A 14,705-nucleotide genomic window follows, 5' to 3' on the forward strand; every position below is an offset into this window, starting at 1 on the left:
ATTAAAAAAAAAAAAAAAAAAAAAAAAAAAAAAAAACGATATATATATAAATGAGAAATAATAATATATAGAATGAAACTTTTAAAGGATGATGAAAATTTCTTTTTTGATAAAGAATATGAAATAATTAAGAAAAAAACGTTGTTTAAAATATTATTATCTGTTTTTATAAAAACGCTATTTGAGTCATTTCTTCAACCACTTTTACCCTTTTATATTTTAAATTATTATAATATTGAAGTAAAAGAATTGGGAATATTACTAAGTTTTTATTCTTTATCTCAATGTGTTATGTGTTTAATAATTGGATTTTTTTCATCAGTTAATAAAAAATATTTGTTAATATTTTTACTTATATTTAATTTAATAGGTATATATTTATTATATATGCGATTAAATTTTACCTTTTTGATAATTAACAGAATTATATGTGGAAGTAGTTCAGTTTTTAGTGTGGTTGTAAATGCTATCATTAATGATTTAGTTGATACAAATGTATGTATTTATTATACATATATAAATATTTTTAATGCAATTGGGATTATATTAGGCCCTCTTTTATCTTCCTTTTTTTTAACTATTTTTAATTTTCAGATTATCTTAAATTTTAATACATTAGGATTATTTATTTCTTTATTTATTATTCTCACAATATCAAATGACTTACTTACTCAAAATAAAATAGGAAATGATAAAGATGGTTTATCTAATAATTTAGACAGGGAAAATATAACTAATTTGGATGAAAAAAGTATAGAACAAAATTCAAGTAAAAATAAGGATGAAAAAAATCAAATTATAAACACAAAATTTGTTAATAGGAATATTAGAAATAAGAATACAAAAAATTATAAAAATGATGAAAGGGAATGTTTAATAAATAGTTGTATTTTAAATACAAAAAGCAATATATTAGAAGTGGAATATGAAGAAAAAAATTCCAATTATTGTAACGAAGAATATTCTATTTTCTCACATAAAAAATCTTTAAAAAAGAATGATTATTCTTATATTTCTATAATAACATTGTTCTTAAAAAAAAAATTAGACCTATTTATTAATACTTGTCTTAGTTTTAAATTTAAATGTCTACTTTCAATTTGTTTATTTCGATTTACTTCAGCATTTTCTTCAAATTTAATGAGCAATATATTTTTTGTTTTTTATAATGATAATGTTTCATCAGGTAATCAAAAAAAAAAAAAAAAAAAAAAAAAATCATATATAGATATTTTATTATCTCACAGTACACATATATATTTATTTTTTAAATAGATAATAAGCAAATACAGATTAGTGTTTTTGTATCATTAAGTGGAATCATAATGATTTTTTATCAGTACTTTTCTTTCTCATATATTCTTAAGCAATTTGGATACAATGGTTAAAAAAAAAAAAAAAAAAAAAAATTAAATAATTATTTGCATATTTATTAAACCATTTTAGACTATTTTCATAAATTTATTCATATTTTTATAATTTTAATAATTTTATGAAAATCAAATATTTTGTTTTAATTTCATTTTATATATATATATATGTATGTATATATTTTTCTTTTTTATAATTTTATAGGTACAGCAATTATAGGTTTACTTATTCAAAGTATAGGAATATTATTAACATATCATAGCATAAAATACTATAATTTAATTTTTCAATACATTAGTATTTGTTTTATTCATTCCTGTTCTTATGCTTATATTGAACCAATAATTCCTACAATAATTTCTTTATTTTTTGATAAAAAGGATCAATTGTTTTCTCAAAGTATAGTATCATTTTTTAGATATTTATCATTGACTATTTCTCCTATTATATACAGTTATTATTATATTGAAAATCAATTATTTCCTTTTTTTATTTCTTCATGTATGTCTATCATATCTATTTTTTTTGTTATTCTAGCTTTTAAATTTCATTACAAGATAAAAAAAACTACAAATAATTAAATTATTTTTTTTATCATCTTTTTATATGTTATTACATCCTTTTTAATTTTTATTTTGTCATTTAATAGTTTTTATGTATAAACATATATATATATATATATATATATATATATGTATATATTTAATATTTTTTATTCTATAAAATTTTTATTAATTTTATAATATTTATTTTTTTTCTCATATTTGTGTTTTTGTTTCTTTTCTCAAATTTTTTTTTTTAATTTTTTTTATTAACTTATATAATTTTTATACACATATGTAATTACAATTTTTTTTATTTTATTTATACCTTTCATTTTTTAATAATTATTACCAAGTATATTTATTTCTTCTAACAACACCTTTTTTCTTATTATGTCATATTCGTTTTAATAAAAAAAAATAAATATATATATATATAATTAATCTTATTTATAATTTATCTTAATTAAAATAGTATATTTTTAATATTTTCCATTTTTTTTTAATCTTTTTTTATGCACAAATAGGCATATTTCTATTATATATATATATATCTCATATATGTAATTAATGAAAAATAAAGAGTGAAATTTTTTCTTTTTTTTTTTTTTTTTTATTTTTTTGATATGATAAATACATTATAAAACGAATAGTAAATATGTTTAAAAAAAAAAAAAAAAAAAAATTAGACAACTTTCTAAAATACATAAATTTAGAACTATTAGTTTAATATATAAATTTAAATATTAATAAAAAAATATTTAAATTAAATTTTTTTATATAATAAATTAAAAAAGTAATAATGCATATAGGTATTAAAAATATAAATAAAAATAATGAAAAGAGATATTCTAGTATGACTAATGAAGAGAAACTTAATCTAAAAAAAAGAATTATACAGGATGGCTTGAATTTTTCTCAAAATTTTTCTTATTCTAATTTTGTAAATTATCAATATTTATCTCTAATTTATACAAAGAATATAGTAAATTATTAAAAAGTTATAAAGTAAAAAATTATCTATTTAATTTATTTTATTTTTTTTTTTTAATTTTTATTTTTTCACTGTATAGGAAGAATTAAATAAAATAGAAAAAATTTTTGAAGAAATTAAATTTGATGATAACAAAAAAAAGGAGTTGATAGAATTAGCAAGACAGAAAATACCTTTATTTTATGTTCCTCTTAATAATAGTTAAAATAAGATATAATAAATTAAAAATTAAAAAATATGAGTTAACTTATATATTTTCAGTATTCATTATATGATTTTTTTTTTTTTTTCTTTTATTATTCTAATATGTGACTATTTTTATATGTTTCATTTATTTCATTTTTAAGTGTATAATGAAGAAGAATTAAAATATTTTGAAAGTATTGTTATTCCTTATGTTAACAAGCAAAATGAAATTACAGAAATTAAAAAATGTATTTTTAATGCTTATCAAAATTATATTATTTATAATGTAATAATTTATATACTACTAATTATTAATATATAAATATATATATATATTTATATTTTTATTAAGAATGCTAATATATATTTGCACCTCACATATTATTATGTAACTCTTTATAAGTGAATTCATTTTATATTTTTTTATTAAAAGGATATATTTCAAATGTGGTCAGATGAACTAGAATCACTGAATAAACTTATTATTTTGGAAACTTATCAAAATAAAAAAAAAGTAAGAAAAAATGTTTGTTACAAATATTTTTAGATAATAATAAAAGAAATAATTAAATTATAAAATTTATTTTCAGTTGTACGAAGATAGTGAAATACATGAAGAAAAAAAAGAAATAATACATTTTAACAAGATAGAAAAGATAAAGAAAAGAATTAAAATGCATATAGCTAAGGATAGTAAAGCTATAAAAGTAATATAAGAAAAAAAAAAAAAAAAAAAAAAAAATTGAATATATATATATATATATATATTCTAATAAAATATAATTTGTAAAATAACGATTATTTCTTTTATTATTTTCAAGGAAAACAATGAAGAAACTCAAGAAGAATATAAAATGCAAGAAGAAAAAATAAAAAAATTAAATATTAATATTGATGAATGGTTGTAGGTATATAAAATATTCATTTTAAGAGAATGTACAAATATTTTATTTTAATTTTTTTTTTTTAAATATATATATTAAAATATTAAAAACTTTTTATTTCAAGTTTTTTTATTAAAAAAAAAAAAAAAAAAAAATGTAAAAAATAGATAATAAAATTACAAATAAATGTATCACTAAAGCAATTTATTTTAAAAATTTTAAATAATATATATAAAATTCTAGGAAAAAAAAAATACACTAAGATATTGTTTTTAATACTAATGTATTAAAAGGTAAAATAATATTATAAAAATTTACAAAATTATTATTACATGAAAATATACTCAAACAAGTTGAACAAACTAAATTAGTATATTTCATTTTTTTTATATTTGATAATTGAATTTTGTCCATTTTTTTTATAAAATTTTTTTCTTCTATTGTTTCTTTTTTTCCTAGACAAATATAACATGATGCTAAATTATAATTTTTCAAATTTTCATTTTCATTTGAAGATTCTTCAAAACCTTTAAAATATTTGTTCTCCAAACTTTTTGTATTATTATCAATATTGAAATAATTTACCATATTAATTAAATTATTTACAGTATTATTAATTATTGATGTTGTGTTATTTTTATCATCTAAATTAGACAACATATCATTTATAGATTTATGTAATATGTTTCCATCAAATGTTGTATTATTTAAATAATTTATATTTTTATAATAACAATATATATATATTTCTTTATTTAATAAGTCTTTTAATGGTTTAATAAAATGTATATCACTATATCTATTGTCAATATATGATGCACATAAAGGTAAATTTATTCCATTTCCTAATATAGTATATAAGAAGGATTTATTTGATATATTATTTGCATTATTCCCAAAAAGAACATATTTAATATTTTCATTTATGCAATATTTAATAATATTATTATAAATTATTATTTGATTTATATAATTGATATAGTAGTTTTTTTCTTTTTTTATTATATCATAATTCATAGTATATTGGTCTTTATAATTATCACTTATAAAATAATTACTTTTTAATACTATAAAATTAACCTTATTTATTTTTTTTTTAAACACTCCATTATTATATATGAGATCATCATTATTCATAAAAACATTTTTTTCTTCTTCATAGTTTATGAATTTTTCTTTTTCTTCATTATTATTTATATCTCTTTTTAAGTCATTCTCTTTTAAAATTTCAAATATTTTTTCAATTGTATTTATCAAATTACATATATATTTTTTGTCATCATATATATCAACAAAAATTATTTCAGTAAAAATTGAATGTTCATTCATTAAAAACAAATCGTTTTTTTTATTTTTGAAATTATTTAAATATTTTACAAATAAAAATAGAAGAAAGCAAGAACATATTTCTCCAGAAAAAGCTAAAGCTGTATTTTTTTTTTTATTATTAGCTATAATTATATCTTTACTTTTACACACATATTTTTCATTTTCTTCTTCAATACTTTTTTTTATATTATCTATCAATATCCCTTCTTTTTCTCCTTCTTTTATTTTTTTTTGTATAACTTTTTTTCCATATAAAAAATTATTCCCTATTTTACTTTTAAATAAACATTTTTCTCTTAATGTATTTTTAAATGTATATTCTACAAGTTTTATAAAGCAGTCTTTACATGATTTTTCTCTTGTATAAATTACAGCATTAAGCTTTTTACATTTATAACATAATGAAGAATTTATTTTAACTTTATTGATATCAGTTTTGTTTTCGAGAATTTTATCTTCATCATTCATTATTAATTTACAATCTATCTTTAATAATATTAAATATATCGTTTACATAATTTTAAAAAAGTTTATATAATTAAAATTTGATAATTTTGTTTTATGAACACTTTACTCTTGAATCTTTTTTTTTTTTTTTAAATATTGTTCATTTATTTACGATATTTTATTCCATAATATTTTTTATGAAAAAAAAAACCTTCTATGAAACTGTGAATTAATTTTATCTTTTTAAATTATTTTTTAATAATACTATTTTTTTTTTTTTATATATATATATTTTCAAAGGCTGTTTTGCTTTACCTTCATTTAACAATAGATTATTTCTCTATATATTTTAATAATATATTTTAAACTCTTTCCTTTAAATATTTCCTATTTTTTGCTAAAGAAAAACTTTAAATATACTTTTCATGTTTTTCTTATATTTCTTAATATATTAATGTAATATGCATAAATATAATTTTAATTCATTTTGTATATCTATTTAAAAAAAATAAATAGAAGAAATTTAAATTAATTAAATATAGAATAAATTTTTATTGAAATTATAATTTTTTTTTTTCTATGTATATATTATAATTTTTTCTATTTTTTTTTTTTTTTTTTTTTCATTTCACTCTCTTCATTTTTTTTCTACTAAAGTAATAAAGATATACTCATAAATACAGGACTATATGAATATACTTAAAAAAGAATTAATTAATAAAAGATTTATTAAAAAATATTAAAAAAATAAAGTTTAATATTTATTGTAAACTTCTTAGTGAAATTTATTTATGAAAAAAAATAATAAAAATAAAAAACAATTAACAATATCTCAACTAATATGTACAAATGTTGTAATTTAAAAAAAAAAAATATAAAATATAAAATATATATATGATGTTGCATATATAGAAAAAAAGAATCTAATAATATGAAATTTTCTACTTAACATATGATATTATAAATGTATAATATATCAAGACACATTAATGCGTGGTGTTGAAATATATATATATATAAATATATATATATTAAAAAAAAACAATATTTAAATTTTTATATAATTTTATATATATATATATATATATGGTAATTATGCTTCTTTTCTGTTTTTTATACATAATTTGCCATGAATAAGAATAGGAGTATTCAATTTCTGTTTCTAATTTTTTTCTTTTTTTTTTTTTTTTGTATTAAAATATTACAAAAAAAAAAAAAAAAAAGATAATAAAAAAATAACTTGTAAAAATTAAAAATTTATGCTTTATAATAAGGGAATATTTATAAATTTATTTTTACAACATCCCAAGTATTTGAAATTTATTAATATAATATTTAATTCAAAAAATTTTCTATTTTTTTTTATTTTTAATTTGTTGTATAACTGTATACAAATTCGTTTTATTTAAGCCTATAAAAAAAAAAAAAAAAAACACATATATATATGTATAAGGTTGGGAAAAAATATTTAAACACTTATCTATACACAAATTATTTTATTATTTTTTAAATATAGTTTTTTAATTAATACATGTGAATTTTTTTAAATAGTTCAAATTGAAACATAAAAAAATAAGATAAAAAATAGAACAATCATATTAATATAAAAAATAATAAGTATATATAATTTATAACATGAGAAATATATACAAATAATTATTTAAAAATATTACTCCATAATTAAAAAAACATATTTGCATATTTATTTCAATTATTTATAAATTAATAAATTATAAAAATAATATTTTTTTTTTTTTTTTTATACGTCACTCAAATCCTTCTTCATCACTTTCCTTTTTAACTTCTGCATTATCTCCCTCTCCATCATTGTTCTTGGTATCTTCTTTTATGTAATCATTTTTATCATCATCTTCCTCTTCATCATCATCATCGTCGTCTTCATCATCTTCATCATCGTCTTCATCGTCATCGTCATCATCATCATCATCATCATCGTCAATGTCTTCAAAGTCATCGTCGTCATCGTCATCATCATCATCGTCATCGTCATCATCGTCGTCATCGTCATCATCATCATCATCATCGTCATCATCATCATCATCGTCATCATCATCATCGTCGTCATCGTCATCATCATCATCATCATCGTCATCATCATCATCGTCATCATCATCATCGTCATCATCATCATCATCATCATCATCATCATCGTCATCATCATCGTCATTGTCATTGTCATCATCATCTTTTTCATCTTCGTTTTCACTTGTATCAACAGAAAACTTTTTTAAAGTATCTTCTTCATTACCTTCTTCTTGTTCTTCATTATCATCATTTATTTTATCTATATCATTTTCTTTATTTTTTCTCTCTTTTTTCTTTTTCCTTTCTTTCTTCATATTATCATTTTTTTTGTCACCTATTACATTTTCAATATTTTCTTCCATATTTTCGGAGGATTCAACAGGGTTATTTTTTTTGCTCCCCATATTTTTTTTATCTTTTTTATCTTCAGAAGTATTCAATGTTCTTTTTTTTTTTGGTGAATCCACCATTTTACATTTTATCTAATTACTAGAATTTTTAACAAGAACTTTATGATTTTTTTTTTTTTTAAAAGAAAAAAAAATTATATATATATATACAATAATTTTAAAAAAATAAAATCAAAATTCATAGAAATTAAAAAAAAAAAAAAAAAAAAAAAAAAAAAATGAGTTTACGAAATGCTACATATATTTTATTATTGCTTGTTAAAAAAAAAAAAAATAATAAAATAAAATAAAAACAATTATATATGCTATAAAATATAAATATATATATATATATATATATATATATATATATATATTAAAGTAGAGATAATTTTTTTAATTATTATTTTATACGAATTCAAGTAAATAAAAAATTCTCATTTGTAAGATTTAGCATTGTATATATATATATAAGAGCATGTATTTATTAATTTTTTTTTATGAATAGCAATTCTTTTTTATATTCCTTTTATTGCTGTGCAATAAAAAATCCAAAAAAAATGAGTATAAATACGTATGCATATTTATATATAAATACATATATATATGTATTTTTATTGTATTTAAAAATATCTAAATATATCTCAAAAAATATTAGCTTGTTTATAATGTATATTTTCTTTATAATTATGCTAATGAAATAAATATTACCGAAAATTTTTAATATCCTTTAAAGAATTACTAAAAAAAAAAATTATTTTAAACATCTATATCATTATATAAGTGTATATATATACATTTATATATATACATACAGCAAAAGTTATGAAAATTTCAAAATATATAAAAAAAAAAAAAAAAAAAAAAAAAAAAAAAAAAAAAAAAAAAAAAAAAAAGAAATTAAAAGTAACTATTTAAAAAAAAAAAAAAAAAAAAAACCTATTCTTAGTTATTTTTGGTTATATTTTTTTGTGATATATTAGAATTATAAATCACTGTGTTAAATATATACATTGTTGCAAATTAAAAAGTTTAACAAATAAACTATGAAAACAAATATAAATACATATTGAATTCTTATATATTGGTAGCTTTTAATTTTAGATAAAAATATATTTTATTTATATCAATTTACATTTTAAAATATATTAAGCATACATAAATTGATACAACTTATACTGAAGTTAAAATTTGCAAATTCTTTTAAATACAAAGTTATTCTTTTGATACTTAACAAAATATACTTAAATTTTATCAGCATATATGTTTAATTTGTTCCTTTGTTTCTTTTATATTAACATGCACACTTCTTAAGAATTGCGCTAAAATATATAAGAACTCGAAATATTTATTAAAAATGTTATGAATACAAAGAAAAAACTGTCAGAAAAAAGTGCAAAAACAACTTAATTTTTTGTACTTTTTAATACTAATGAATATTATGTATTCCTTTTAAAAAGCACAAATATATATAAATTTATAATAATGCTGTAAAATTATAAAATTATAATTTATCTTTAATGCTACTTTTAATTTTAAATGTTTCACATATATGATGAATATTAATTTTATTTTTCTTCTAAGCAAAGCATATATAATAAATTATAAGATTGAGTATGATTTGAAAAAAGTATAATTAATATATATATATATATAAAATATTGATATAATCTGTAAAAACCAAATTTTTAATGAAGATACACAAAATATAATTTTTATGAGTATCAAAAATGAGCCAATTACGTTATTTTAGAATATAGATATTAATATAAAATATCATCTTTAAATATAAGAAAATTTCCTATTTTATTTTATTTTTTGAAAACAAAAAATTAAAAATTTTTTGATAAAAAAAAAAAAAAAAAAAGCTAATAAATAACTTTTTTTTTTAATGTATATAAAGTATATGAATAGTATTATATAATTTCTTAAAATAGTAGTGATATAACTATTGTTTTAAAATATTACATAAAGGTTCAAATGACATTTAAAGATTATTTTTCATAAGCCTTTTACACGAGTATGATTGTATCACTCCTCTTCATTAATATCAAAAAAAAAAAAAAATGAAAAAAAAAAATGTGAGTTTCCCCTTAAATTAAATTTTCTTTTTACTTACTACTAAGTGTATTTTAATACTTATTTTAATAATTTTTTTTTTTATTCCAAAGAAAAATAAATTCAATAAAAAAAAAAAAAAAAAAAAATGAGAGTTATTTAAATAAGTGTATTACAATTGTTTTTAATTTTTTTTTTTTTTTTTAAGATAATTCATATATGATTTTTAAAACCTCTCTTGTGCTAATAAAATTATATATATATATATATAAATTTTAATAGTTTTACATATTTAATAACATTTCTTTAAAAAATATATTTAAATTATTATTTAAACAATATTTTTAATATATATTTTTTTTTTTTTTTTTCATAAATTTTAATAATAAAAGAATTAAACTAAAGAAATAATTAAGTGCTCTTTACTCTCTGATTTTCACTTTATAGCTTTTATTATTATTTTTTTTTTTTTTATGTTTATTATATATGTATATACTAATAAATTTAATATACTAAACTTTTTTATTATTTTTTATTTTTATTATAATTTTTTATTAATTTTTTATTATATATTATTAAAGAAAAGGGAAAAAAAAGATAAGATATATTTATTTTTTTTTTTTATTATTTTTAAATTATAAAATATTTAAATTTTATGAATCTTTTAAAAAGTAAATTTGTATATTTTTTTTTTTTTATAACTGTTTTATTAATAAGTAATTCAAAGTGTTAAAATTATTTTCAACATATCAAAAACCTTATCTTTTTTAGTTAAATTTTAATATATTTTTTATATATCATTTACAATGAGGTAATATATAAAATAACATAAATATATATTCATGTTTAAATTAATATATTTTTATGATAATTTCAATAGTTATATATTTATATATATAATTATATAAATTTATACGTATTTATGTTTGTTTTACTTATAAAAGTATGATTTCGTATATTTTTTATACTATAGAGAAATAAATAATTATACAAATGTAGTTTTTTAATAAATAAAACACTACATTTATAAAATGAAAAAGAAAATTTCTTCAAATGTCATATTTTTTTTTTTTTTTATAAATAAATACACTTTATATGTATATATATATATATATATATATATATATATATATATATATATATATATATATATATATATATATATTTATATATATATATATGTCTTAGTTTTTTTTCATATATTTTACTGAAGTTATTTCATATATATAAAAATTATTATACCATACGAAAATTATTTATTTTAATTTTTTTTTTTTTTTTTTTTTTAGCAAATTAAATCAAGATTTACTTAAAAAAGCCATCGCAGATGTATTTGAAGGAACAAGACAAAAAAAAAGAAAATTTGTTGAAACTATAGAATTACAAATAGGATTAAAAGATTATGATACTCAAAGAGATAAACGTTTTTCAGGTACAGTAAAATTATCAAATGAAGTAAGAAAAAAGTTAAAAGTATGCATATTAGGAGATGCTGTGCATGTTGAGGAAGCACAGAAATTACAATTAGATTATATGGACATTGAGGCTATGAAAAAATTAAATAAAGATAAAACATTAGTTAAAAAACTAGCCAAAAAATATGATGCATTTTTAGCTAGTCAAGTAATATTACCACAAATTCCTAAGTTACTAGGTCCAGGTTTAAATAAAGCAGGAAAGTTTCCTTCTTTAATTACTCACAATGATAAAATTAATGACAAAATTAATGAATTAAAATCTTCTATCAAATTTCAATTAAAAAAAGTTTTATGTATGGGTGTACCAGTAGGTCATGCTAATTTAAAAGAAGATGAATTAAGATCTAATATTGTACATGCTATTAACTTTTTAGTATCTCTTTTAAAAAAAAATTGGCAAAACATAAAAACGTTGCATATTAAAAGTACTATGGGAAAACCACAACGAATTTATGGTTAATAATTTATGTAATAAAAATTAATATAAATAGTAGTATTATGTTTTCTTGTAATTAGTAGGGAATTTATATATATATATATATATTTTATGTATTTATATTTAATTTAAAAAAATTCAAATTATTATGATTAATCTATTTTTTATCATCTATTTTCTTATCTTTTTTTTTTTTTTTTTTTTCAAACACCAATATTTTGAAAAATATTTGTTTTTTCTATTCTTTTCTATTTCAAAATAGAATAAATAGAACAAAAGAAAAATAAAAAACTTAAAATTCATATTATAAACAAAATATTGGGAGATTTATATAAAATCAACCATGAGAAAAAAAAAAAAAAAAAGAAAAAGAAAAAAAGGAAAAAGGGAAAAAAGGCAAAAGGTTTAAGTAAATTATAGAGAAAAAAAAAAAGTTTTCATTTTCCATTTAAGATATCATTGAATCATATATAAAAAAGCATGATAAATGATCATATATTATCTATTAAATGCTTTATATAAATGTCTTGTAACATTTTTTTAATAAGGTTAAATAATTCCTTCTATTTGGTTTCATATCATTATTTGTTAAATTAAATATGAAGAAATAAATAAAACAATTTAATATATATATTAAAAGGTTTTATTGAAGGGTTCTTATTATTTTAATTATTTAACGAAAAAACTAAAACTCTAAATATACAAAAACACATGTATTCTAATTTTCCCTTTTTAGTTAACATTTATTAGAAATTTAGATAAAATATTGTTTTGAAATTTTTATTTTTAAATTTTAGTTTTTTATTATTTTTATAAAAAAATATCTTAAAATATTAGAATTAAATTTGTTACACTTTTTCGAAAATTCTAAATAATTTCAAATTTATATTTTATGAAGTGTTTTATAATGAATACTAGTTACATTTGACAGACCAGAAATTTGTTATCAATTTTTTTTTTTTAAATATATTATAAATGTAATAAGTATGTTTCATTACTTAGCTTATTTCATATTTTCCTATTTCTCTTTTTTTTTTTTTTATAGTTTTCTTTTTATGTTTCTTTCTATTTAAAATAAATATTAAGAAAAAAATGATATAATGAATATGTATTTTTCTAAAAAAAGAATAAATTATTGGGTGATTAATAATTCCATGTCCTACATTTTAGTTTAGAATATTATAAATTCATTAGCATCTATGTAGATTTTTTTTCATGAAAAATTGCAACTACTTATATATATATACATATTGATTATTAAAAACTTAAGGAATACTTTTCATTTTAAAAATAGAGATATTTATAGAAATGAATAATATCTTCTCCTTACCATATGATTCACTAATGTTATTTTTTTTTTATTTTTTAATTTTTTATTCATATTCCTTATCATTTTTGTTGTTGTTTGTTATGCTTTTTTTTTTTTTTTTATAATTTTCTTTGTTCCTTAATATATATATATATATATATCATATTTAAATGAAATATTAATCTATTTAAAATTTAATATAAAAAGGTATTACCTTTTCATCATCTTGAAAAATATTCATTTTATTTATTTTCATTTTTATTTTTTAATTATATGTCTATATATTTTTATATATCTGATGTATGCAAAATTAAAATTATACAATTTTCCTTTTTTATTTAAGAATTCACATCTAGAGCTGCAAATAAGTGCATCATTTTGTTCATATATTATTTATAAAAAAAAAAAAATGTAATTTTAAGAGAAAATTAGATAATTTTTTTTTTTTTTTTTTGCGTATTTTAAAATATTGATAATAAAAAGAAATTCTTATTATTAATCTTTTTTATAATTTAAATAAAAAATTTGAAATAAATTTTCTGAAGAATATTTTATTAGGATTAATTTTATCGTAGTCGTAAAATTTATCCATGGAATCTAATTTTTTGAAAATCTAATAAAATACATTATACTAGATATTTTATAGCGAGATGTTATTTTGTATAAAAATAATATTTTTTAATAGATAAATCAAAAAGTAAACAATTACTATCAAGTAAAAATTATAAAATATTACATTTTTATAAACATTTTTTTTTCAATATACAATTTATTCAGTTGTACTGTAATTTTTTTCCTAATTCATTTAACATTAGCAGATTATTCTAAAAGCATAATTTCGTTTTTTTTTTTTTTTTTTTTCAAGATACTATTATTATTTTATCTAGAATTATTATTTTTGATATTATTTATTTTTCTTTTTATTCTTTTCACATATATATATATAGGAAATTAAAAATAACGAGTTTGTTATCTTTATTTACTACATAAATGTGAAATTCATATGTTGTTCAGTGTTGCAAAAGAAAAAAAAAGGAATACACCCTTTTACAAATAACTTATTTTTTTTTTTTTTTATAAAATGTTATTAAATTTTTTATTTTTAATATTTAATTCTTTTTATTATATAATTTTCTTTTATTAAATCATATATACTTATAATATTTAGTATTATTAATTTTTATTTTCTGAAAAATTCTTTCCTATTACATTTTTTTTTTTTTTTTTTTTTTTTTT

The 14,705-nt window shown here is 16.0% G+C and overlaps 5 protein-coding genes across 5 annotated transcripts; 3 read left to right on the forward strand and 2 right to left on the reverse strand.

Annotated features, from left to right (window-relative positions):
• Positions 1-72: 72 nt before the first annotated feature.
• On the forward strand, positions 73-1,952 carry PGAL8A_00200000 (major facilitator superfamily, putative; the record flags this gene model as incomplete). Its single annotated transcript, XM_028670691.1, has 3 exons — positions 73-1,186; positions 1,276-1,383; positions 1,576-1,952. 3 exons carry the CDS (start codon positions 73-75, stop codon positions 1,950-1,952), a joined length of 1,599 nt encoding a protein of 532 aa, XP_028527418.1.
• Positions 1,953-2,715: 763 nt separating this feature from the next.
• PGAL8A_00200100 (conserved Plasmodium protein, unknown function) lies at positions 2,716-4,001 on the forward strand (the record flags this gene model as incomplete). The annotated part of the gene is made up of 6 exons (XM_028670692.1): positions 2,716-2,898; positions 2,987-3,107; positions 3,255-3,379; positions 3,527-3,607; positions 3,684-3,800; positions 3,915-4,001. 6 exons carry the CDS (start codon positions 2,716-2,718, stop codon positions 3,999-4,001), a joined length of 714 nt encoding a protein of 237 aa, XP_028527419.1.
• A 234-nt stretch (positions 4,002-4,235) lies between these two features.
• Positions 4,236-5,774, reverse strand: PGAL8A_00200200 (conserved Plasmodium protein, unknown function; the record flags this gene model as incomplete). Its single annotated transcript, XM_028670693.1, has 1 exon — positions 4,236-5,774. One exon carries the CDS (start codon positions 5,772-5,774, stop codon positions 4,236-4,238), a length of 1,539 nt encoding a protein of 512 aa, XP_028527420.1.
• A 1,745-nt stretch (positions 5,775-7,519) lies between these two features.
• Positions 7,520-8,269, reverse strand: PGAL8A_00200300 (conserved Plasmodium protein, unknown function; the record flags this gene model as incomplete). Its single annotated transcript, XM_028670694.1, has 1 exon — positions 7,520-8,269. The coding sequence occupies one exon, from the start codon at positions 8,267-8,269 to the stop codon at positions 7,520-7,522; it is 750 nt and encodes a 249-aa protein (XP_028527421.1).
• Positions 8,270-11,052: 2,783 nt separating this feature from the next.
• Positions 11,053-12,184, forward strand: PGAL8A_00200400 (60S ribosomal protein L1, putative; the record flags this gene model as incomplete). The annotated part of the gene is made up of 2 exons (XM_028670695.1): positions 11,053-11,057; positions 11,536-12,184. 2 exons carry the CDS (start codon positions 11,053-11,055, stop codon positions 12,182-12,184), a joined length of 654 nt encoding a protein of 217 aa, XP_028527422.1.
• Positions 12,185-14,705: the final 2,521 nt, after the last annotated feature.

Source organism: Plasmodium gallinaceum (genome assembly GCF_900005855.1).
Source record: "Plasmodium gallinaceum strain 8A genome assembly, contig: PGAL8A_v1_76, whole genome shotgun sequence".
Classification (NCBI taxonomy): Eukaryota; Apicomplexa; class Aconoidasida; order Haemosporida; family Plasmodiidae; genus Plasmodium; species Plasmodium gallinaceum.